Raw genomic sequence first — 27,241 nt, 5'->3', positions numbered from 1 at the left:
TTTTTCCATTTTTATACCCCGGTTCTAAAGTCCCTTTTAACAATTTTTTGTTTTAATGTTCCTGTCTTCTTATCTATCCTGCCTCAGTAGGTTTATAGGAAAAAAGACTCTCCAATAGCAAAATAGCACTTAAACTTAGCAATTTATAAGGAGAAAAAATCTCTAGATACAAAATTGGTATAATTTATAAAGCAAGGGTCCAAAAATCCCTTAACACACCCACAAACCAGTCTGGGCAGAAAAGTCTGTGAGATTCCACTTCCAATGAACTAGCAAAAAAAACCATACTGGGGATGTGGCACAAGTGACAGAATGCCAGCCATGAACAAAAAAGCTGAGCAAGAGTGCAAAGACCTGAGTTCAAGCCCTGGTACTGGCACATAAAAAAGAAGAAAAAAGGAAGGGAAGGAAGGGAAGGAGGGAGGGAAGGAGAACCTAGAAATGCTTCAATACTAGGCTCATGCGCAGTCTGCAGCAAGGAGGTTATCAGAATAGATCAAGAACATGTAAGCTGCGAACTCAGAGAGATTTTAATGGTTTCATGTCCTGTTTTCTTTCTCTTAGACATCTTCCTCTGCCCCCCCCCCACTACCAATTAGAGAGAAAAATGCAACGAGTAAAGACACCGCAGAAACACAGGCTAGATAAATGAGGCTCCACAGCTGCCAGGCTCTGGACTTGGGTCACAAGGCTGAGGGCTACAAACCAGGCCTCTTAGCAAACAGCTGGGATGGAAGTTTCCCAGATCCTTAGCGCTTAGCGGTCCTTGTCTCCATGAGTCATGGGATTCTGCTTCTCTGTTTTCTGACATGTGTGTGCAGAGCCAGGGACTTGAGTCTTTCCTTCTCCTCATCTTCCCACAGGTAACTGGGTGGGAAGGTCCTTCCCCAGAATGGGTCTCAAGACCTTGGCTGGTAGGGGGGAGGTTGAAATTTCCATAAGCCTTACTTTTCTTCCCAGGCCTGAACTGATCTCTAAAAACTATACCAAAAGCCCTTTTTCAAAAGGTGCTTAACTTGATACTGTAGTGTGTTCTGCTGATTTCTCTTTTAATAGGTGAAACGCTGGAGGATAGATTAATTGGCACCCCTAGCCCCCAGGAAATCACAGCACATTTGCTGACATAATTAGAAAAGTAATGGCTCCTCTTTGTCATCCACCACTACCTTCTCCTGGGCCCTCCCATTCACGAGCCCTGTCACTGAAGCAGTGAGCAGGAGCGTCACACGGTTGAGCCTCTCCAGGGCCTCAGGGCTCGCATTGCTTTTGGTATTGAAGAGACAGATGTAGCCTTGGGAGATGGGTTCTTATTGAGTCAGGCTGGAAAACAGAAAGAAATGTGCTGATTCATCTTTTCGACTTCTAAAGTCAGCCCCTAGCCACTTTCCCTAAATTCAAAGTTACCTGTGAAATAAGACCTTCTCAGGCATGAGTGCACAGGTGTGAGCAGAGCCATCATTCTGACAACCATCCAAAGGGCACTGAGTCTCCCACGTCCTGCCCACCACACACCCGTATGGCCAGTCCTTCCCCTTGCCTGGCATACTCTAACGCCTCCCATTCTCTCTCTGGTAGAAGCCTTCAATACTAGCTTCTCACCCCTGGTCTTCCTCTTCCCCAAACTGACTTCTGTTCCGGTGCACCGCACTACTCTCATTGGCTACCCTGGCCTAGGCCCTCCCTTCTTTTCCACTGGAAGATGTCTAGCCACCTGATTCTTTTCCCACTTCCAGGCTTACCTCAATTAAAACTCTATTTCTGTCACTCCCTGTTGCCTTTGGTTTTTGTTTTGTTTTGCTCCCAGATCATTAGCAGCTTCCCCTTTGCTTCCTAGATCAAAGTGTAAGGGTCTTAGAAGTCATAGTCTCAGTACCCCATTTTGCTCGTGCATGCATGATGCGTGTCTTCATTTACGCCGCTGGACAGCTCACCCTGAGCACCAGCAGTGTGCAAGATCCTGTGCATAGCACTTTTTAGATTTTTTTCTTATTTTTTCCTCACCATCAAACAAGGGCCAGAGAGAGAGAATTGGGACACAGAGGGGAAAAGTCTCTTGACCAAGGCTACATGTAGCTGTGGAGAGTTCAACCCCCTGTAATCTGCCTTTAGGGTCTGAGCTGCTGGCCATTGGGACACACTACCACTGACTGTCCTGGAACAGGGCACAGAAGTGTTGCTGACGTGTTTGGGCCATGGTGTTTGTTGTAATGGAATTCATCTACAGAATGGTAATGGGAACTAGGGGACAGACTGGCATCCATTTACAAAGGGCAATTTCCAAAATGCTTTCAGGAGGGGACAGAATGTTCAGTCAGGCCAAGTTCTAGAACGTGAGAGGACAGGTCAGACTACCTAGGCACTCAACCAACACCTCAGTGCGAGACTCCTCTACGCTCAGCTCGGTCCTGGAGCTCTGGTGAGGCTGCAGAAGGAAGGAGAGTCGGGTCGCAGCCTGGGGGCAGGGGCTGGCTGACATGGCTGATACCCTGAATCTAGGCAAGGATACAGGGGGAGCAGAGCATCAGGGCCACCAAGCCTGTGTCCCAGGACACCAGGCTATGGTGCCCTCCTTCCCTGGAGGGGAAGGGAATGGGATGCAGGAAGGCCTCTGGGGTTGGAGCCAGGCCTCTGTTAGGGCGGTAGGTGTGGATGTGGGAAGGCAGCCATGAGAGCAGACTGCCAGGCTCCAAGTCCTCAACCAGCCTGCAATGTGAAGGTGAAATGGTGGACACAGAGCTCCTCCCAGGCCTCTAGAAAAGGGCGCCAGGCACTAGCACTGCTGGGCTGTGACTGTCGGTTACAGCAGGCCACTCCCATGCTGTTCACTGTGTTCCCTCTGAGATCTCGTAGATCATGGTGGTGACAGGTGGAAAACCTGAGCTGTGGCCAACTAAAGTGGTGGTGGGGTGCCAATAAAATGGCTCCAAGGCTGCTGTGTCTCCTTAGCGCTTTCTTCTCTCCAATGGGTCCGTTTCTTGCACACTTATCCACTCTAGCACCAAGCAAACCACACTGAGCAAGAGTACAGAGGAGAGCTAGACACTGGTAGCTTACACCTGTAATCATAGCTTTTCAAGAGGCCGAGATCTGGATATTGTGATTCAAAGCCAGCATGAGTAGGAAAGTCCTGGGTATCTCATCTTCAATTAACCAATAAAAACTAGAAGTGGAGGTGTGGCTCAAGTAGTAGAGCACCAGCTTTGAGTAGAAAAGACACACAGGAGCACAAAGCCCTTAGTTTAAGCCCCAGAACTGACATTTTTTAAAAAAGAGTTCAGATGGGCTAGGAAGGTGACTCAGTGGCAGAGCACTTGACTTGCATGCATGAGGCCCTGAGTTCTATTCCTCAGCACCACATAAGCAGAAAAACCCAGAAGTAGTGCTATGACTCAAGTGGTAGAGCGCTAGCCTTGAGCTGAAGAGCTGAGGGACAGTGCCCAGGCCCAGAGTTCAAGCCCTACGACCAACAACAACAACAACAACAACAAAAAGAGTTCAGAGCAGAGGAAAACAGTAGGTGGAAAGCATAGCATACATCATAATGAGCTAAAAGTCCATTCTTATTTTGGTCTCCCAGATTTGTAACAATACCTGGCATTTTACAAAGAGCTTCCTTCCCTATATCACATTTTGTCGATCCCTAAAACCCTGGACAATTCAATAGCCATCATGTTGTATAGATGAAAATCTCAGAACCAAGTCTCAAAGGAAGCTTTCCACCTCCAGATTGAGCCAATACTGATCAGGGCTGAGCCAGCAGTCCCCTGATCAGGGTTGAACTGGTGATCTGATCACAGACAGGCGCTTTCTAGGCCTGATTTTCCAGGAAATCCCAGAGAATGTGAACATGCTTTCTTAAGCATGTGTTGTCTGGTGCAGAATTCCAACATGACAGAATCATTGGACTGGTCTCTGAGGTTAGGTCTGTACAGTCTCTAACCAGGCATGGTCCCCGTTAGGGCCGTGGGAGCAGAGAGAGCCCATGGAGGATGGGTGTGTGACCGCTGCTCTCCTCCACTCCCTCCTGTCCCGCCACACTCAGGGCTGAGTCAACAGCCAGCTCTGCAGACACAAGCTGCAAAGTCACCTTCTTTGTTTGCTTCTGTTACCATGTTTCATCTAAGGGAAAGGTGTATCCTGTTTGGGGCCTTGATGATCTGTGTAGAGAACAGAGGTCCTACCATGTCCTGGTGAAATAAATGCAGGATGCTTCACACATGCACACACACACACACACACACACACACACACCATGCCCTCCTCCCTACACACACCATGCCCTCCTCCCTACACACACACACACACACACACACACACACACACACCATGCCCTCCTACACACACACACACACACACACACACACCATGCCCTCCTACACACACACACACACACATACACACCATGCCCTCCTACACACACACACACACACACACACACACCATGCCCTCCTCCCTACACACACACACACACACACCATGCCCTCCTCCCTACACACACACACACACACACCATGCCCTCCTCCCTACACACACACACACACACACCATGCCCTCCTCCCTACACACACACACACACACACACACACACCATGCCCTCCTACACACACACACACACACACACACACACACACACACACACACACACACACACACACACACACACACACACACACACACACACCATGCCCTCCTCCCTGCAGGCTTTGCTCTGCCTTTGGAAATGACCTGAGTTTCTAAGGAGGCCTTGCAACTTTTCATCCAGGCAGCAGTGCTCCTTCTTGAAAGGAGACATCTGCAAGGATGTGTGTGTCTCCAGCAGCCAGGCACAGAATGTGGGGAGGCCTGGGCTCTGGGTCCTGCCCTGCCATCAGCCACCTCTGTCATTTTTGGAGGCAGGGTCTCAGTTTCCCATATCTGTTGGGGAAGAAGTTGGCTGGAAGAGCAATGTTGTCCTTAGATGGCTCCAAGCTTTGGGCAGCTACATCATGTGATTTGAGTGCTGGATCTAGGCCGTTTCCTGTGCAGCCTTCATCAGGGGTGAGACAGGCTCTGAGTTCCCGGGGGAAGTAATAGGAAAACATCACACTTTAGGCACACATTAACCAACTGTTTGGTAGCTGTCCCTTGCTTTTTTCTTTCTTTTTCTTTTCTTTTCTTTCTTTTTTTTTTTTTTTTTTGTCTGTCATGCGGCCTGAACTCTGGGCCTGGGCACTGTCCCTTAGCTCTTCAACTCAAGGCTAGTGCTCTACCACTTGAGCCACATCGCTACTTCCAGGTTTTTCTGCGTATGTGGTGCTGAGGAATTGAACCGAGGGCCTCATGCATGCAAGGCAAGCACTCAACCACTGAGCCACTTTCCCAGCCTAGCAGTCCCTTTCTGAATCACAAGGTCAGGCCATTTTTGCTACCATTTCCCCATGTAAAATGCCTTTCTTTCTAAAATCCACTGAGAGTAGAGTACCAGAAGTTTGATTTGACTTCCCGTAGGGTATCTCATTGAAGGCTACCAATTTTCAAGTTCAAGAGTTCTTATTCCGGCTCCCTCTTACCCACCATTATATGTGATTGATAGCATTAAACAGAAGGAAAATGTATTTTACTGGAGTGGGGAAATGCGCTCAGTTAAATAATAAGTATATAGGATACATGGTTGGAGGTTTGGTAAAGGGAAAGATGTAATTTTGTGGCCATGTGTGTTTGGGATGCTTTTCCTCCCGGGGTTTGGTTGGTAGAAATAGAATGTATTAGATCAGCAGAATGAGGAATGTTGACCATCCCAGGAAGATAGACATCTTATTGGGTGATAGCTTAAGAGACTTAAGACAGCTTAAGACTGTTCAGTTGGAGGCCCTTGGAAGATATCAGCATGGTTGGGTTACCAGAGAGAGGAGACTGCAGTTTGGGAACATGTGTGTAGAGGGCAGTGGCTATGGCCTCCCTGGATTCACTCTAGTGATGAGCAGACCCAGGGGGCTGTGGGCTGCGGGGTGACCTTCTCTGCCACATCTGTTGTCTGTGGTCCCTGGGGCCACATGGTCTCTGAGCAGATGCTCAGTATCTGCCCAGAGACCACTGGCCTGCACACCTGAGCAAGCACTGCCAGACATGGGTTGAGGCACAATCTGCAAGACCCTGTCTCCTGCCTTCCCCACAGAGGTCCGAAGAGAGGTTTCAGAAGCTCCACAATCAAGTTGCACAGCCAGCCACATAGTGCACAAAATGACCAAGCAAGTTTTTCTCTTTCTCTTCTGGCAGTGTAATTTTTTATCATCTTTAAGTAGTTGTACGAAGGAGCTCCATTGTCACCCATGCCCATTGAGCAGTGTGACTGTATCCACCCATCCGTTCCCTCCCCACCCATCCCTCCCCTCCCCACTTAGCCGCCCTCCTTCTTCTTGGCCTCATCAGTTTCCTGGTATTCATTTGGTTAAAGTCTGAGTTGTTCTGAGGAGGGCCACCATGGCCATTCTCCCCTGCTGCTGCCATCCGTTAGTCAATCAGTATACAACCAGGTGTTTCTGAAGCAGTCCATCCCAACGGATCCCTTCATTACAGAAACTAAAACACAGTCCTTCATATACTTGGTGACTCTCGTGTTGAGAAATTAAATTACATGACATTGGAATCATCCTGGGAATCTTCCATGAAGAGTGCTAGTCATTGAGATTGGTGCTTGTCAGTCACCTGTCGAGGCCAGGGTGGTGTCCGAGCTGAGGAGCGGGCCCTCACGTCCCAGGATGGGGCAGGAGAGCTGCAAAGCGGCTTACTTTTGGGAACAGCATAGGGGAGCTGTGCTCGCCCCCGCTTCATAAGCAATACTTCAACCAAGCTGTTGAACTGGAAATTCATTTGCTACTAATTTGTTCTCAGCTCATGCTTTAATGAGCCTATATTTCTGTGTATTTAATTTGAAAGTCCATTTGATAAATAATCTGTTAAAAAAATGAATGGGGATAGAGAATAAATGAGTCTGAAGTTTCCAATGTAAGTAATTAAGATTGTTGTCACTACTTAGTTTTTAATTTATTAACCCGTATTCAGCTGGATGATTTTTTAAACCAGTATTTAACTGAAAATAAATTAGTATCCAATTAATTTCCAGTGTTTCTAACCAGTATTTAGCCAGTATTTACCTCTGGTAGCATTTCAACATTTCTCTAAAACAGGAAGGGACTTTTAAGATGAACCCCCAAAGTCTGTAGCAGTCAACTCCTAGTGATTCAGGTTACTCCAGGCAGGCTGAAACCCAAAGGGCACCAGTGTCCATTTCCACCTGGGCTGCACCATGCCTGTGTGTGCCTGGGCTGACTCTCCCCTCCCGCCCCCCCATACCATAACCAGAGCCGGGCTCCTGATGCATTGAGCATTGCAGTCCATTGCACAGAAACATCATCACGATTCCCCTGAGAGTTACCTGGAGAGAGGGGACTGGGAAGCCATCCGGCATCCACTTCCCTCCGATGCTGCGTGTGATGCCTTGTGTGGCTGGTGGGTGTCTGATGTGGCCAGCAGAGCACCTCCACTCCACCCAGTCCTCCCACGTGCCCTTTTCAAAGCCACATACGGCCTCAGTGGAAGGAGCAGGGTACTGTGAGTGCCATACTCCTGCGCCTCAGTCCACCAGCCAGGCAGGACTGAGCCTCAACCCTGGACTGCCCCCACCCCCTTAGCCCTGCCCTTATGCCCACTTTCCTCTCAGGTGAGTCCTTCCCCTTCCCTGAGCCCTGCTGGACACAGCCTTCCTGCTCTGCAATGCAGAAAGGAGCCCACGGGACTTCTGTTGTTCATGAGCAGCAGGCTTGGTAGCAGAGAAAATCCTGTTACACTGATAGCAGCAGGGTGTCTGACATAAACTTTCAACACCAAACGTTTTCCTTTATAGTAAAATGTCCTACACAAGCCATGCATGGTGGCTCACCTCTGTAATCCTGTATCTACTTGGGATGCTGAAATTGGGAGAATCAAGATTCAAGGCCACGGGTCACAAAAGTTCACAAGACATCATCTCAGTCAGTACAAAGCTGGGCACAGTGATCCAAAACTATCCTCTTAAGATATGCCAAAGTATAAACAGGAGGATTGCAGTCCAGGCTGGTCCAGGCAAATATATAAGACCCTGTCTAGAAAATAATGAAAGAGCTGAAAATAATGAAGAGCTGATACGTGCTATCACACGAGTAAGTTATGCTGAATGGAGGAAGCCAGACACATGGCCATATACTGTGTGATTCCCTTTGTATGACATGAGCAGTGCAAGAGAATTCATTGAATAGAAGGGAAATTTGCCAGGGGGAGGGGTATGAGGGGTTCTACACTTCTTTGGGGACCTATAAAAATGTTTTGGAATTAGAGAATGGTGACTGTTGTACATTCCTATTGAATGGAGTGATGGAGGAAATCAGGTATATAAACTGTAGACCATAAAACACTAGCATTGAAAGCTTTAAAATGATGACATCTGTGGTATGGGAATTCAGTCTTAATTTTAAAAGAGAACTTGCTCTGTTACATACCACAGCACAATATAGAACAACTGTCGCTTAAAAGTGGCATTAACACAGGGACTGAAAATTTAGGATTGACTAGAGAATACACAGGTGGAGCCATAAGTACCCCCAAATTAGTGAAGAAAGGACAAAAGGCAATGAATATCACTGGCTAAGTTTGTACAAGAAGGTAGGATTCCAACCCCACAGTTGCAGATATTAACTTCCACATAGAGCTAATTGCAAGACTATACAAATAGAAAATAGGTACATGACTGTGATCCCAGCAGCATGAGAAATAGAAGTAGGATGATCAGAGTCTAGGCAGGCCCAGGGAAAAGTACAAGATCCTACCTGAAAACCAACTACAACAAAAAGCACTGGTGGTATGCTCCATTATTAAACAGCCTAACAAATTCAAGTTCAAATCCCAATACAACCAAAAAAAAAAAAATTAAGGCACATAACTATGACCTGAAAGAAAACTACCTTAAGCAACCTGCAAAATTCAGGAAAAGAAAGATAACTTTATGAAAACCAGAAACACTAACAAAGGATTTCCAAACAGTTAAATGACAATTGACACATAATAATTAGATAAAATATTAATATCCTGTATATAGTATATGTGTGTGTTCATGTGTGTGTATATATGTATAAAGAGCTTCTGAAATCTGCAAGAGAAAGTCCAACAAAACAGCAAGTCAGGGGCTGGGAAGGTGGCTCAGTGGTAGAGCGCTTGCCTTGCATGCATGAGGCCCTGGGTTTGATTCCTCAGCACCACATAAGCAAAAAGAAAAAAAAGCTGGAAGTGGCATTGTGGTTCAAGTGGTAGAGCGCTAGCCTTGAGCTGAAGAGCTGAGGGACAGTGCTCAGGCCTGGAGTTCAGGCCCCACAACCAGACAAAAACCAAAAAAACAGCAAATCTCCCCACGGTCTTCCTATCTCCCTTTCCTTAGAGATGATCCCAGAATGCCCTTCTCCACAGTGTGACAGCAGCAGCATCTTCACTCCTTTCTCACGCCATTATCCAGTGTCCATCATTCCAACCCATCCAGTCCTTTGGCCTAGAAAGGAAGTCTTAGTGAATTGCTATGCCGGCAAGTGCAGCAGCCAGTCACAGATGGGCACAGCAGAGCAGGGGTCTTTTCCCTCAACATAGCAGCCCCTCCCACTCCCTCACCCCGCAGCACTAGAGTGGAGACTCCTGAGCATGTGCCAGCCAACACTTGTTGGTTGGGCACTTAATTGGGGCTGCAGAAGAGGATTTGTTCAGCAGTAAAATGAACCTTCAAGTCTGGATGGATATCTATCTCCACTAAGAAAGTGCCAGGCTCTGTGGTTTCTCAGAGAACATCATTAAAGAACAGATTAGTGCAGGCATGCCCCACAGGAAATTTTGTCTCAGACTTAGAACCTTCTTGCTCTGCCTTCCTGCTGAGACAGACTTGTTCAGCCCGGTCCCCTCTTCCTTTACCCCCTTCCTCTCAGCTGTTGTTCCATTTCCATAGGCCATAGATTTAGGCCTTGTTCTGTTCTGTTTTACAGTGTGCTTAAATACCCCATGCTGCGCCTTGTCTCATTACCAAAGACAATTCATACAGGGATGAATGTCGACAGCCACGTGATTTGTTCTGTGGGTTGATTTTGTGCAGCACTCAGCACTAGCACTTTCCTGGGGTCGGGAAGGGTCAGAGAGGCAGCGATGAAACGGATGCATTTCGAAGCCCTATTGATAATCTCAGACGCTCCAGCCATAGATCCTGACAGCTCACCTTACATTTAGCATTAAATATTAAGACATTAAGACTGCACCTGGGCACTGGTGACTCACGCCTGTACTCCTAGATACTCAGGAGGCTGAGATCTGACAATCATGTTTCAAAGCCAGCCCTAGCAGGAAAGTCCATGAGACTCTTATCTCCAATTAACCAGATGAGGGGGGAGGCAAATACAGAGCTGTGGCTAACGTGGTAGAGCCCTAGACTTGCATGAAAAAAAGCTCAGGGACAGTGCTCAGACCCTGACTTCAAGCCCAGTAGAGAAAGATAGATAGATAGATAGATAGATAGATAGATAGATAGATAGATAGATAGATAGATAGATAGATATGTATGTATATATGTATATACGTATGTATACATACATATATATAGAGAGAGAGAGAGAGAAAGAGAGAGAGAGAAAGGGGAGAGGATGGCGGATGGGAGGCAGGTAGCTTTTTGCAGTGGCGGGCCTGTGATCACCGAACCCTTTCCACTCTACTGCAGGGTCACTGTTACTACCACGGACACGTGCAAGGCGACGCTGATTCCACAGTCAGCCTCAGCATCTGCTCTGGTCTCAGGTAAGTGGCCATAGCCACGGCAGCTCTGGCCCCCAGCTCACACCCACCCAGCTCTGTCTTTCCCACTCTCTTCGCAGCACTAAGCATGCTGGGTCGCAACAGGGATGACGCTCATGTGGGTGCTCACACCGCACGGCTAACCCAGGATCTTAACAACCCCCTGCCCCTCAGCTCCTCTTGAGCGCTATTCCCGGGCCTTGGGGGCTAACAAGGACTAAACTAGCTGAGCTCCAGCATTCAAACATCTGTGAGTCACTTTTCACTTCTGTAGCTCTGATGCTTAATAATTCCCAGTGATAAAAGACAGGACATTAAGTATTAACGTCGGAGCTGTTGGCTTAATAAAAACTTAAAAGGGAAGACCTCCTTTCATTAGAAAGCAAAATAAATAAAGGAATTAATGTAACATTGACCAAGGTCAGTTGATCATAGGTGTGGGTGGGCAGGGGTCAGCAGGGGTCGGCAGCAATGTTATATGCAAATGCAAGAAGTAAGAGAAGGAAAGACCTTCTGTGGCTGCGCAGGCAGCCCCTGGCTCCCTCCAGCCCTTCCTCCCAAATCACAGTTGGTAGCCATCACTCGGCTCTTCTGAGCTCTCCAGGAAAACCATTTGTCTGATGAATTTCCAGCTGCCTCAGCCTTTTTACTGGGTTTATTTATCGAGTTGGTGCACTAACAGCTTATCTTCCACATCCTGGGGGGCTTGGGCCCACTGCACCAGACTGGGGTCTGCGGGAGGGTTGAGGGGGGATGGGTGAATGGACACCCTGAGTTTACAGGCAGGGTTGCAGTGTTGTCAGTGGCAACTGTGACATCCTGGGAGATTGGGGACCAGACACACACACAACACACATGCCACAGTATCCGTGCATACGATGGCACCACACAGCCTCTCTGTACAACACAAAGGATGTAATCCACACAGCACAACACAACACACAGCCTCTCATACATATCACACCTAGTGTAATATACACACCAGACAGCATACAGGCACATACAATAAGACACAGCCCCTCCACACACAGCAGAGCACAACACAACACAAAGGCATGTAATAACACATGCAGCCTCTCTATACACACATACCACAAATAATACAGTATACATACAATGTAACATACAGGCACATGACATGACAGTCTTTCCACACACAGCACAAATCATTTAATATACACAAAATAACACAGCACAGCACACAACACACAGGCACATACCACACCTTTCCCTGGTCCCCTCTGCTCCTTTGTGCATCAGCATAAGGAGACTTTGGCTCCTGCTCCAAGTGAGCCTGCATTTTCCCATCATTGCAGGTTCTGAACTAGGCTGAAACTCTTGGGACCTCCCAGGACTCAGACAGCCTTGAACTGGGCCTTCCCTGAGTTCCCCACCCTGCCCCCACCTGCCCTGTGGTAAGGGCTTCGGGATGCTCCTAGATTCGGATGGGAGGGGTCCCACAAAGTGTTCCTAGAAATTCAGTCACATAAAAATAGCAAGGGCAGCCAGGCACTGGTGGCTCACGCCTGTCATTCTAGCTACTCAGGAGTCTAAGATCTGAGGATCGCAGTTCAAAACCAGCCCGGGCAGAAAAGTCCATGAGACTCTTATCTCCAATAAATCACTAGAAAACCAGAAGTGGTGCTGTGGCTCAAGTGGTAGAGCACTCACCTTGAACTGAAGAGCTGAGGGACAGTGCCCAGGCCCAGAGTTCAAGCCTCATGACCGACCAAAAAAAAAAAAAATAGCAAGGGCTGGGGTTTTGCTTCATGATAGATCTCTTGCCTAAATATACAAAATACAAGATCCTGGAGGTGATCTCCAGCACCACAAAATAAAAAAAGTAAATAAATGAGTAAAAGCATCAAGAGGAGAGGCAGTTAGTACACAAATAAGGGCCTGGATGATGGTCTTGTTGGAAGTACCACATTGATTTTAGTTGTGTCATGTGACTTTTACTGTACCAAATTTTAGAGTAAAGCAAATATGATACAGGACTAATTCTTGCCCCTACACTGTTTAAATAGTTATCCATTTCTTTTTTCAAAGGGTAGAATTGATCGGTGTTGTAGGCCATGGAACCCAGGATACACACGATAATGAAAACACTCATTTGTAATTTATCCGTGAGAACAAGCAGTTACTGTACAATGCCTGCCGCAAGCGGGTGCAGAATCACTGTTTAGAATTTAACAAACAAAGCCAATGGACACATTTGAAGAACTCCACTCAGGAGTCTCAGCTGAGAAACTGGAAGACAACTACCCTGGGGGGGAGGTGGGACCAGGACAGAGGAAGGATGGGCCCTGGGCTGAGCGGCATCCTCCACAGGGTGGGGCCACAGCGGTCCTCCCAGACCCCTCAGCACTTGACTCCAGTGTCCTCTGACCTGGGCCAACAGGTGTTTTCCAGGATGTTGGCTTGATCCAAAGACTCATAGACACATGGGCTAAAGCCTCAGGAAGGTCCAGCACACTGAGGAGTTTCCTGTCCGTTAGACAGGATCGGGGTCCCACTGCCCATTGCAGACATGCCGTGAGGCTCAGCAGGATCATGTGCCTTCCCCCCGCCCCTGCCCCCGTGGGCAGGTATGAGTAAATCTCTATCCTGCTCACTGCAGGTCCTCAGCCCCTCAAGGCGCAGTGGGTCCTACCATAGAAAGGAAGTAAAGCCAACTTGTCCTTGTCCCTCACCTTTGCCCTCATGGCCGTCTGCTCTCTCAGCCTTTTCTGACTCACATCCCTGGCTGCCCTCTGACCTTCAGCCATGTGTTTCTAGCCAGAATTCTGCGTTGTTCCTCTCCTGCCTTCTCTCTTCCTGTGGACAGGCTAGGACTTCAATGGGGACATGAAATGGTCATGATCCTGTCCCCACCAGCTCTGAGTCTGTCCTGCCACTCCTGATGATCACTCAGGATTGAGTCCACAGCTCTACCGGGCCACACAAAATCCCACGTGTCTCAGACTGCGCTCCTGGATGGGTCTGCAGGCTGACTCCCCCAGACTCTCTGCCACTGAGTTGCCAGAGGCCCCAAGCTTGACCTCTGGGGAGCTCCGGTAACCCCTACCCACCCAGACCCTGCACACGCCCCCTGTCGGCCAGCTCCTGCCTCACAAGGACAGCTTGGTCATCTCCGTCCCCAGTGCCCTTCCTGGCCTGCTCATCGATAGTCCTGCAAATGTTTATTGATCGCTGACTCACCTATTAGTTACCTGTTGACCACACAGAGCAAACCAGAAGAAATGAGGAAACTGCCTGAGGTGGAAAGGAGTCAGACATGAGCTAAACACAGAGCTGTAAGACTCACAAGAAACTGAATGGAACCAGGAGAGCCTGGCATCCTGGCATCCCGGCATCCCATGTGAGGTCCCCCACACCAGCACCCCACCTTCCTTCGTGGCTCCCACTGTCCATCTGCAGTGACCCCCACTTCCACCAAGGGTTCCTCTGTCTTTGAGTGAACCCCGACCTTCCTTGCTCCTGTATTGTTCATCCAAGGCCTGTGTTCCCTGCCTCTTCAGGCCCGTTTGCCCCTCAAAACTCCCCTCAAGGCCCTGGTTCTAGGTGGGACTGCTTATTCACCCCGACCCTGTCAGGGCTACGCTGTCCCCGGGCAGCTCTGCACTGCTCTGAACTCAGCCTTTAGAACCAGCTGCTCCTTTGCAAGTGTGTGTTTGGGGTGATGGAGCCGGGGGGAGGAGGTGTGTGGACCACCGGTGTGGCCGAGGGCAGCAAACAGCTTACGGGACAAGTCGTGGCTCTACCAGTGCCAACTTAAGCAACAAACTTTTTCTCTGTCCCTGTTCTTGAGACCAGAAATCCAAGCTCAAGGTATCACGGGATGGATTCTTTCCAGAAACTTCAAGGGAGAAGCCCTTCTGTGCCTCTCTGTCCTAGCTGCCAGCAGGCTTGGCTTGGCTCGGCTGATAGAGGTGCCACTGCAGCTCCAGCCTCTGTCCTCACTTGACCTTCTTTTGTCACCTTCCCCCAGTTCCAGGATGTGACCACAGGGCCTCGAGTGCTTTCTCAGCTTGCTTGGTGGAGATGAAATCTTGTGGACTCTGCTGCCCAGGCTGGCTTCAGATTGCCATCTCCAGATCTCAGGTTCCTGAGGCGCTGGGATTCATAGGTGTGAGCCACTGTCTCCCAGCATGTGTGTCAGCCCTTCTGTCTCTCAGAAGGGCATGTCACTAGATCTGGGGCCCAGAATGATCCAGAATGATCTCGTTTTTTAAGATATTGGATTTAATTCCATCTGTCAAGACCCTCTTTCTAAATTTTAGGCTCTACTCCAAGGTAAGAGGGATGAGCATGGGAACACACATTTCAGAGGAACACTGCTCAGTCCCCTCCCCCAGTAACCTGGGCCTCTCATTCTTCTCTCCTCCTTAGTAAAATGGGCCAGCAATCTGCAGGATTGCTGTCCATATTAGACAGGAGCGTGGCTTGTTGTGGGTAAGATGGGGGCGTGGGATGACCACTAATTGGTCCAAACCCTCTTCAGGTTGATGAAAATGTTCTAAAATTAGGCAGGGATGATAGCTGCACAATTCATTGTTCTAAAAACCTACTGGCTTGCCTGCTTTAAGAGGGTGAACTTGGCACTACCCGAAGCATGCTGGTGAAGATCGTCTTTAAGGTGGCTGGCTGGCTCATGGTACACTTGTCACCAAGCTGTTCTTATTCCTGAGGCGCCAGTAGATTGAAAATAGCTCGTCTGAAATTCCTGGGACCAAACATGTTTCCGAATGGCGTGCATTTAGAATTTGCAATCATTTCATTCAAGGTATTCAGCCTGTATTGCCTATCCATAAACACCTGTTTAATACGTAAGCCTTTCCTTTGGTCATGCCCTTGCCCTGCTTGTGCATTTCATTCGGAACAGGAGCTGATGGTAGGGTATCTAACCTTGTGCCTGGTGGGAATAATGAATATTTGTTTTGCTTATACATGAGTAGTTTCCATGGAAACCATTTATTGAAAATAAGCCTTATGGTGCTCATGATGTGCTGGCTAATATTGTTGTCATTACAGTTTATCAAACACATATGAGGCAGGATATTGTTTTTACCCATGAACTTCAGAAAGAAAAAAAGCACTGAAATTAAATCTTATGTCAACCATACTTCTAACTTGTGATTGACAACATAATATTAAGACCAAAAGTTCTTTCCTAGGAGATGCGATTAGCAGTAGAAGATTGAACAAGCTGGGATAATTCATAGTTTCTAATCATTGTCTTATTACAGGTAGTCCAGCCTCATGTAACATTAAGCTGAAGGGTTGCCAAATGTACCACCGATGCTGGATTAAAAACTGAATTTTCAGAAGGACAAAGACTTACCTTGAAGGAAAATAGAACCCCTGAGGTTTTGCACACAAAACTAGCCAAGTCAACTGACCATTTTGACAGATTCCTCTTCATTTCTGTTCAATAAAGAATAGCAAGAATTTCCATTTGAAGGGAGGTCGGTTGATTTTTACAGCAGCTGCGCCCGTCTCTGGCCTGTCTTTTCTGCTTCTGTTTCACTGCTGTTGTCCCTATTCTGAGATAACAGGCTGAGGCAGGCAGGTGAGTGTGGGGTTGAGGAGCGTTAGCCTCAGACCTCCAGGTCTGGATTGGCCCTGGCTCTGCCTTAAGCCACCTGGGCACCCTGGGCAGTGGTGGATGTTCTGATACATGAAGCTTCATAGAGCGATAGGGATAATGACACAGTTAAGAGGTGGAGGTGGAGGAATACACACACACACACACACACACACACACACACACACACACACACACACACACACACACACACACACACACACACACACACACACACACACACACACACACACACACACACACACACACACACACACACACACACACACACACACACACACCCTCAAAGTCTGCTGGATTTATATTCCATACTCTGAGATTCTTCCAACTTTAAGTTTACAACCAAATATCTATGATATTCAACTTAAAACAAATTGCATCTCCTTATCTAACTTAGGGCCGGGAGGACTGTGAGAACATCACATTTTCACATCTCGGAAAGTCTGAGTGCTTGAGTTCTGTATCCCCCGTTGTTTCCAGCAAGCTTTAGAGCTAAATGATTAATTATACCCAAGACAGTCCAAAGCAATTATTTAATTATGCTGTACATAGGCTGCCAATTCTGTGGAGCAAAGGGACGGCCTTCACCCCGTTTCTCCACATCTGCCTTTGGATGACTTAAAAGATAAAAAGAGATAGGAGAATGCTTTTATAACCAAGTAACAATTTCTAGAAATTTTCCACTAAGTAGAAAAACTTTTTCGGCAGTTTCCTCCTCAGGATTCAAGCACTGGTGACATATTTTACTGTCAAGTCTCCCGACTAGATAGTTAAGTAAACGCACAACAGAAAAGTCACAATACAACATGAAAGGCTATGGTGCTATTTTGTTTTTACTGTGAGAAAGTCCATTTTCTTGTAAATCCAGATTCCTACATTAATTGTCCTTGCCTTTCAAGTTCTCTTTCTTAATTTAAGCTTGTTAAAGTCCATATCATTAATGAACACAAATTCCTGTTCCCCACCCTCAACTTAGCAATGTCCAGTTGATTTCACAAGGAAAGCTCAACAAAAAAGACCCAGACATTCCACATGGTAGAGTCATACCTGAATTATTGATTTGGAGATACTCAAAGTTGCTACTTTGTAAGGGAAAAAGAAGAGGTACGCACAATGGCTTTTAATCATCTGTGGGATCTTTAAAAATTCCCAGAACCTTTTTAGTTACTCCAAGCTCTTCCTCCAGCATCCAGAGCTCTGATTCCTGGTTGTATGGAACATAGCTCTTCCCTGTTAATCCAGTTTCCCTCTCTGGTGCTGTCCTCTGGCCCAGAATACAACTATCCCAGTCAGGAGGCATCTGTTTCTTCCAATGCCTATGATACATACAAAACAGGACTGTGGCTAAACCAGTGGAAGTTGGCTAGTGTATACTTGCTTATCAGCTCCATTCAAAGGAGCTACCTGACTGTTTCAAGATTCTGTCCTCCATACCATTTGAGTCTGGAAGCTCAGTCATTTTATTAATAGACTCCTATAGTAGGCCATCAATCAACAGGGAGAGTGAATGACCAAAGAAATAAGGTGAGTAGTATGAGCAACATAGGAACGTTTTACTTGGTCCTTGCTTTGGAAATCAGTTGGGATGATCAAAGGACAGTGAATGGAGTGATGAGTGTTTCTTGAGGATTAGGGGTGTTCTCAAATATAAATTAAGTGTCAGACTGAAAGCCCAGAACCTAGAGTCTGTCTGTCTCATTCTCAGGCCTGATCTGCTAACATACTTTGAAAAGTTCTGTGGTTAATACATAATGCATCCATGAATCACATCGGGGAAGTCTTAAGGAGGTTCGAGTCTCAAGCAAGGTTGAGTCACTGTGGTGGTTGTGTCCGTTTACAGCCAGATGAACTTCCCATGAAAGCATGATGTGTTCTCAAAGGGCGGAGTTGTGGTCGCCATGCCGAACAGTAGAAAGTGTGAGGTGTGTGTGAGCTGTGCAGATGACAGTTCTGGCCCAACTACCATTGCTCCCAGAAAACCTAACTCTCAGCATCAGCAAGCACCTTTCAAATGAAAGGACTCATTTGTCTCTCGTTGGAAGAGAAAGAAAGGAAAGCCAGCACTTACACCAGGGTTCCTTACTTCATGAAAGAAGCTCAATCCCAGGCCATCCTTGCTCATTTCCATAATGGAACTGGGCCTCAGCCTCAGCACCAGAAAGTCATGACAAGGGTCATGGTTCGTGGCTAAAGGCTACCCCTGACTCTGCCACTTAGAGCATTTTTTGAAACTCTGTCCACTAAAAACAAATCTGTTCATTTATGTCTAATCCTCAGTGGTGGCTCAAAGGTTCTTGGTTCTCCCAAAAGTATACTGATCTCATCAATACTGTACTTCATACTGGGGAGGCCTTGATGGCCAGTAAACCTATGGCTAGATGAGTTAAAGAAGAATGGTATCTCCCTAAAATTGTCCATCTTTGGAATAACTCATAAACAGCTGCTACCATTCAGGTACCACCTGGTGCCTGGGCTAGTATTTCTCATTGGATGGTGTAGAAACTTTGAGCAATAAATAGCATTATAATGTGAGCCCCACTGTATTAGTGGAGGACACAAGGTTTGATAAGATTATGAAGCACGATCAGGTCGCACAGATGGTAAACGGCACAGCTGGAACTCTCCCCTTGGCCGCTGGACTCACCTTGCCATGGTGTTTCTTGATCCTGTGAAAGGCTGTCCACTCCTCCAGGAGGCACACTGTATCCTCCAAGCCACAGCTCCATGCTTTGAGTATTTGTAAGAGCACTTGTGTTTGCACATCTCTTACAAATTAAATAAATGAAAATACCATGCATATATATATATATATATATATACATACATACATATATTTGCCTCCCTCCTTATATCTGAATCTCTTCAAATATTTAGGAAATATGTCTGGTCATGATAAATAATTTAGATGCAGGAATCATCTTTTAAAAAGAAAAGGATGATTTCCCTTCTGAGTTGGGTCTGCAAATTCAGATATAGTTATCGGCAATGAGACATCTTTTCTCTAGACTCTTCTTCCTAATAATATATCTTTAGACAGAAGAAAAAAGAAAGGAAAAAACAAGAAAGCACGAAGGTAAAATGCAGTCTATTTTTACCATAAAATATTTCAAACTCAAAAAATAATTCTCCGACTTGCCTTTCTGGGTTGCAAAATGAATGTGTGCAGGCACTCAGCACAGAAAATTCCCTTTCTGATTAAGGCGTGAGAGTCTAAATAAAGTGATATTTCTCTCCTTCATTAAGAGCTATGTTTCAACCATCAGCGAGGAGCTGTTGTTAAAAATGAGTGTTTTTGTCATTTCTTTTTCAACAGGGGACTTATTGTGTTTGAAAACCAGACCTACATCTTAGAGCCAATGAAAAATGCCACCAACAGATACAAGCTCTTCCCCGCAGAGGACCTGAGTGGCATCTGGGGGTCGTGTGGATTGCACCATAACACAACCCGCCTCCCCACGCCTGCCATGTCTCCGGCACGTACCCAGATGCAGGCAAGAAGGGTAAGAAGGACATAGAAGCTCCCTTGTCTCTGGAGGGCTTCAGGCATGGATACCCAATGCCAGGAGACCCAGAGAAGCTCTGACACTGGACTTTGTGTCTAGGAAATGGAAATCCCACTAATCAGAGCAGTGGAAACCATGTGGCCAGTGTCATCATGGACTGAGAGCTCCATCACCAGTCTCGTTAAGATATACTGGGGGCAGTGTACCAGTGCTGTGCACCTGTCATCCCCTGGTCCACAAGAGGCTAAGATTGTGTGTGTGTAGAGGTGAGGAGGGGGGAATCATGGTGTGAGGCCAGCCCAGAGAGAAAAGTCTACAAGGAAGGAAAACTGGACAAGGGGGTGTGTGCCTGTGATCCTAGGGATAATGGAAACCCTAAAGGTAGGTGGATCACAACTCAGACACAAGTTCAGGGAGGAATCAAAACCCTATCCTAAAACTAGTGCAAAACAAGGCTGGAGACATAGTTCAGTGGTATGACACCAGCTTTGAAAGCATGAAACCCTGAATTCAAACCCCAAATATTACCAGGAACAAGTCCAAAAAAAAGGGGTAGAGCTGACCAAGTCACCTTTGATCCTACCTTCCATGCGCACCTGCGGTGCGAGTACACCTGCAGGACCCGGGCAGGACCCAGGCTCCTGCCCACTGTGGCACACAAGACAAAGGTGGACTCTGACTCACTCTCTAGCAGCTCTTCTATGGGAAGGAAGAGAATGAACTCTTGAACTTCCTTCATCCATGGCTGTTCTGTAACCAGGAGTGTCTTAGTGAAGTGGGCTCCTGCTGTCTCCTCCTCAGTCTGTGCCCACAGAGATGGGCACAGAGGTGCACTGACTGGACTATAACTCAGGCTACTCAGGAGGCTGAGATCTGAGGACCATGGCTCGAAGCCCGCAGAAACAGGCAGATCATGAGACTCTTATCTCCAAATAACTAGTAAAAAGCTGAACTGGAGGCATGTATGATTCAAATGGTAGAGCACCAGCAGTGAGTGAAAAAAGCTGAGCAAAGGCATGCGACCCAGAGGTCAAGCCCCAGCACTGACACACAAGAAAAAAGAAAAAGAATCACGCAGAAGATGTCTCTCATCTCTCTGTTTGCAATGTGCTCTTTATGTTTCTCTTAGCATATTTTTATCTTTCTCAACTTTAACTTGAGTGGACCACTGCTTAGCCTTCAACATTTTATGACTACTAATCTTGGGTCTTTCAAAACTTTCTCTGAATTCATTAGTGTTAGTCTCCACAGTTTATTCCTGGGCTTCCTGTCATACCTAGGGATGGGGGTCCGTTCCCCTCCACTGCTTTTAAATGGTTCATTTTAGCAGACATTCGCATACATCTAACATGCATTCTTTGAGTAAGTTTTCCTTCTGTGGGCTTTTTTTTTTTTGTCGTTCCTGGAGCTTGAACGTGGGGCCTGGGCGCTGTCCCTGAGCTCTTTGCTCAAGGCTAGCACTCTACCACCTTAAACCACAGCGGTGCTTCCAGTTTTCTGGTGGTTTATTGGAGATAAGAGTCTCAGACTTTCCTGCCCAATCTGGCTTTGAACTGTGATCTTCAGATCCCAGCCTCCTGAGTAGCCAGGATTACTGGCGTGAGCCACCAGGGCCACAGTTCTGTGGGGCTTTTGAACTCCCCTCGTAGTGGGCCCCATTACAGGGCTGTGCGTTGCCTTGGCACTGATGCAGAGGCCCGGGGAGGCTGTATCACAATCCCAGGGCCTGGAGCTTCCATATACCCAGCGGCAGTGGCGGCAGCAGCGGCAGCGGCCCCAGCTGCTTGGGGAGCATTTTCTTTCCCCATCTTGCTTGAATGATGGATTGAAGAGTTAGAATCACAGAGACCCACCTCTGTGGTCCCATGTGAGTTCCTTTCATTCAGCAAACACATTTGCCTTTGATTCAAGCCCTTGGATAAGATGTGGTTAAGATGTCACTTTAAAGCCATCAGCAAAGCAGAACATTTACATTTTGTTTTGCTGTGAGTCGCTTGTCCAAAGCCTGCTCTCCGAGTTATGCAATTTTTTAACTTGACAGTTGAAATGACACTCAAATAGGTTTACCATTTCATTTAGAAGTACAAACTTGATCTGTAGTTACCAGCCAGCCACATTTTAATTCTTTAAGCATACAGTCCTCAAACACTTTGATTGACAAAATAATTTCCAGTCCTTTTGGTTTGTACATAAATGGAAAGAAACTGAATAACAAGACTATTTTGTTAATAATGCATATTGAAGTGTAAATGAACCTTTACATTGCAAAAGGAAGGCCTGGATACCCAGTCTCTTTTCCCTGTCACTTTTGAAATAATTCTGATAGGCTTTTATGCAAGAGAAAACATCTGTGACCTAAACAGCAGGAAGATAATGAAACTGGTACCAAAATAGTTTTTAAGTAAAGGGAGGAAATCTGCAGAGCTAGAATTAGCTAGAAGGATATTTTGGATAACACCTGTGATAAATATGAAGAGTGCATCTTTGAGTTATAGGCTGCTAACTAGTCTCACTTTGCTGCCTTGATTTTATACTAAAAAAAGAAATCAGTGTAACTACAGCTAATTAATCTTGTTTATGCAGCACAGTGAACACATTTGCTTTACCCCAGCATTTTCCTGCCCCTGCTCAACATTAACTGTTGCCGAGCTGGCTGCACAGTCTGCGACTCTTCTGCAGAGGTTTGCATTTTCCTTCTCCGAGCATCAGAAATTGATCTACCCTCTGTGTATACTCCACACGGAAGAGGAGCCTGAGCAATAGCTTGTCATTGGTACATTGGTACTGCATTCGATTGCAAAGAGCCAAGTTGAAAGGGCGCAGAGAGACAGAAACTTCCTGGTCTGCTCTCTGAGAATTTTAAGTCCAGCCTAAAGCACCCACTGCTCACAACTCACTTGTACTCATCCTTTCCCTCTCCATCCTTTATGCAGTCAAGGCAAAAAAAAATCTATCTGAGCAAGCATCGTAAGAAAGGCAAAGGCTAAGTCTGCTACTGGAGAGAATCACATAATACATCCCAAAGGCAAAATGAAATTGCAGTTGAATTTCTCTTTCTTTAGGGATAACCCTTCTGTGGTTCCCCTCCATTAGTATAGAAAATAGTGCATCAAATATAAAAGCTTTTTCTGGGAAGAAATGTTTGCAAGGACTTCTGGGTACACAGAGGACAGCAGGGCAGTGAGATGCTGCTGGGTACCCGGGATGCACTGGTACCCAGCCACCATCTTATCTGTGTAAGCAGATTCCATATGGTGGTAATCTGCTGTTCTGGTCATATCTAACCCCCAGCTTCCTGTTCGTTTTCTTCCATGGACTTTTCACACACCACATTGACTCTTGTTAATTCTTTGTTCCTCCTCCTTTTCCCAAGAGAAGGTGACCTGAGGGGCAATGACCTTGGTCTTTCCCATCTGGTTACTTGGGGGCTCCCAGTGGACCCTGTGGGGTGAATGCAAATGGTCTGGCCATATGAAGGAGGGAGTCTAATGAGAACATACTGTAACCCCATTCTCAGCTTGCTTTCCTAACTTGAGTCAAGATATCAGAGCCAGGGTCCCTGGCAGGCAGTTTGGAGGGCAGGGTGCCTCTGGGAACTTGGTTGTGGTCACTTTAAGAAGCAGGGGAACTGATTTCCTCCTGAGTAACTGTTGAAGAAGGCCTCTGTGCCCACGTTGGAGAAAAGACAGACTGCAGGGCTTTTCTCACAGGTCCTGTTTGGGGATGAGTTTTGGGGGTGGGGGAGGGTGTTTTTTGTTTTGCCACAAGTTCAAAAGTGAAAATTCAGTCAAGCAACCAGTTTCAAGTGTTGCTCTCCATATCACAAATTAAAATATGATTTAAAAAGAAAACTGGACAGCCTAGATAGGTAGGAATCATGTGGTGGTAATTTAAGCCTGTGACCAGCCTCTCCCCTGTGGCTTTTCATTATGATGTGGTTAAGCTTCTCTCTGAGTTTGCAATTCTCTGAATTCATGAGAAAATGTGGACTTCTCTGAAAACTGCAGAGACAGGAAAATTGTGTTCATGTGTTTGTTTTCATTATCTGGAATTGTGTATTTTCTAAACAATGATTCTAGGCCAGTTGGAAATATCCTTCCTTTGGCCATTGATTTTACTCTTCCAAGGCTGAAATTGTGAAAGTCTCAACAATCAGAGCCTCCTCAATGAGTTCTTCAGTGGAAAACTAATTTATTTCTTTATTTCCAGAGCTGTATTCTCTTCTCTATAATTAGCTGAATTTGTTCAGGGTAGGTGGAGGGATCATGAGCCAAAGCAAGATTTCTCCTTCTTTGACACCCCCTCAGTAAGAATAAAAAAGAGGTGAGACCCCTCACACTTCAGAAGTGTCTCATTTTTGCCTGCACACTGGACCCCACGGGGGCTGATTTTTCCCCTTTTTAAGTACATAGTTATCACCATAAAACCTGCTGATACATACAGTTACAACATCTGGACATTTTTCTTTCTTTCTTGCAACATTGTGAAAGAATGAGACATTCCACCTTTCTTGGTGCTTTATTTTTCCTTGCTCAGATTTGCAGATTTCTTCAGGGACACCTAAATCCACAGATCAGCACAGCTGGGCAGTCTGTGGGGAGGCAGGCCACTATCATACAAACATTTTTCCTTATAAAAATCTGTTTGGAAAGATCCTGGACTGATGGGGAATTGTGCTATGAAAGATGTGTCCCTCCAGATTATACGACTGGAAATGGGATTCAAAGCATGCTTTAAGTCTTTTTTGTTGTTGTTTGGTTTGGTTTGGTTTGATGAGGCTTTTTTGGTTTGGTTTTGTTAGCTTCTTGCTTTTGTCTGAAAAGAGTTGTAACAAATTTTCAACTCCAGCAGTCAGTGTAGTTAAGTCATAACCAGCAGTTCCAGGCAGGAGGAAGGGAGACCCATTCAGCCCCAACTTCTTCCAACTGTGGGTTATTGCAGAAACAGAAGGCTTTGCTTTTTGTTTTTAATGTTTGCTTTTTGGAGACCACCCTCCATGAATTGCTTTATTTCTTCCAAAAATGCCTTTGGGATCCTCCCAGTGATTCAGGGAAGAGCAGGAATGCCCTTTGAGGAAGCCTGATTACAATGTAACCCACTTCAGAGGCTGCTTTGTTTAGGGTCTGTGTTTCTCTAGCTGGACCTCCACATCAGTGGAGCTGATATGAGTCCCCTTCCCACCCCACCCCCACCCCGCTTTTCCACTCCACCCACACCCAGCTCTCCTGGGGGGCTGGACTTCTTTCTTTCTTTCTTCCTGTCTTTCTTCCTTACGTACTTCCTTCTTTCTTTTCTACCCACCTTCTCTTTCTCCTTCCCTTCTTTTCTTCCTTCCTTCCTTTATCTCCTGTTTCTTTCTGTTCTGCAGTCTCACCTCTTTATGTCTTGCCCCCTTGTGTTTCTGGCTATTTCCCCTCTTTCCAGATCACCCCAGTCTTCCATTGCTTTGAACAAGATTTTTTTTCTTGGCAGTACTGGGATTTGAACTTAGGGCTTTGAGCTTGCTAGGTGGATACTCTACAGCTTCAATCCTACCCCTGGATTGAAAAACCAAAAGGATCAGCTCCAAGGGCTACACTCCCAGGAGTGGACCCCACAGTGATTACCCACAGATCCTGCCGTTCCGCTTCCAAGTACGCCGCCCTGCCTGTCTGTCTCAGATCTCAGAGCAGGGACATTTGGACCACTGGTTTCCAGCTTGGAGTTGAGTCATCTTCACATGTGCCACATGTAGCTAGATTCTCCCCTTCTAGAAAGAACGTTGGGTGTTCATTTGGTTTTGTGTTAATGTGCTCATTTTATTTCATACTGACCTTGACCTCTTTTGATATTGCGATCCGTGATTCAGCAGGAAGGTTAAACAGCTTTTTAAGATTTCCCAAGTAGAAGCAGAAATGGATGGCCGGTTTCACGAAGCTCTTTTTGGGGCTGGAGGTTAACTTGTCGAGGAAGGGGATACCAGAGACGGAGGGGGCAGAGGGACATAGACGATACTCTGAAACTGCGGGGAGATGTGAAGGGAAGCTAAACTCATGTTTACTTTTGACAGCATAAAAGGGAGACACTCAAGATGACCAAGTATGTCGAGCTGGTTATTGTCGCCGACAACCGAGAGGTAAGAACCTTTAGAATGTTCTCAGTGCTATTGGTTTTAAGCAAGAGAGAATGAGAGAGAATCAGATACTGAGCAAGTTACTGCTTTAGCACAGTTGTCTATGCATTCTTAAAAAGCGTCAGAAACAGCCAGGCACTGGTGACCCATACCTGTAATCCTTCTTACTCAAGAGGCTGAGAACTGAGGATCCTGGTTTGAAACCAGCCAGGGCAGAAAGATTTATTAGACACTTATCTCCAGTTAATCAGCAAAAAGCCCAAAGTGGCTCAAGTAGTAGAGAACTATTCTTGAGTGAAAAAGCTAACTGAGAGTATAAGGCCCTGAGTTCAAGCCTTGGTGTTAGCACAAAGGAAATAAAGAAGAGAGGGAAGGAGGAAGGGAGGGAGGATGAAGGGAAAGAGAAAGAAGGGAGGGAAGTAAGGAAGAAAAGAAAGAGAAGAATGAGAAAAAGAAGGAAGCAAGCAAGAAAGAGCCCATGAAAGAAAGAGAGAACCAATGGAAAAAGTGATTTTTCTGATTTCATTAATTATAATTTTAAAGAATATTAAAAAAGTATCTGAAGGTACGAACAATAGGAAAGTCTGAAAAACAACAAACAACTGCCAAAGTTTCTCTGTAGTTAATCTCTGTGAATAAGAATTCTTTGGAGGAAATGATGAGTGATTTTAGATTGCATTCTGAAACATTTTAGGGGAAAGTTAAGCTTTTTAAATGTCTGTGTGTCCTAAAACTGAATGGATGGATGGATAAAAGCTACATAGAAACAAAACAGAGAAATCCTACTGTCTTGAGAATTGGCTTGGCCCTGTGTTCATTTCTTCTCTTAATTATCTTTGAATTAATTTTTTTAGATTATCTTGTTGATATTCATTCATTGTCACATTCACATATTATGACTCAGGTACCATTTTCTCATAGACTGACTCAGCACACATGTACAAGACAAGGTTGACAGTGTTTCAGAAAACTGCTCCATCCTGGAAGGTCAGACAATAGAAGAGAACAGAGACCCCAGTTAACATTTTATCTGTTCTCTTTTGTATTGTTTGACATGTTGCCATGACCCTCTATTGCTTTTACTGTTTAATTTTTAAAAACAAATATAAAGCAATTTTCTCAGGAAGTTAAAATCAAGTTGATGATATGACAAATGGCTCCAAACGACCTTCTGGCTGTGTATTTTCT

At 46.1% G+C, this 27,241-nt stretch overlaps 1 protein-coding gene across 1 annotated transcript in view; it reads left to right on the top strand.

Moving 5' to 3' along the window:
* Positions 1-27,241, top strand: part of LOC138803857 (disintegrin and metalloproteinase domain-containing protein 12-like) — a 274,347-nt gene that overhangs the window by 174,569 nt on the left and 72,537 nt on the right. The window contains exons 5-7 of the mRNA XM_069987927.1: positions 10,757-10,833; positions 19,752-19,938; positions 25,991-26,056. Of these exons, the coding sequence (XP_069844028.1) occupies positions 10,757-10,833; positions 19,752-19,938; positions 25,991-26,056 (330 nt within the window). The remainder of the gene's footprint in view (positions 1-10,756; positions 10,834-19,751; positions 19,939-25,990; positions 26,057-27,241) is intronic.

This window comes from Dipodomys merriami, unplaced genomic scaffold, assembly GCF_024711535.1.
Source record: "Dipodomys merriami isolate MVZ:Mamm:240054 unplaced genomic scaffold, mDipMer1.0.p SCAF_35, whole genome shotgun sequence".
Taxonomy (NCBI): Eukaryota; Metazoa; Chordata; class Mammalia; order Rodentia; family Heteromyidae; genus Dipodomys; species Dipodomys merriami.
This window is presented reverse-complemented; position numbering and strand designations above follow the sequence as displayed.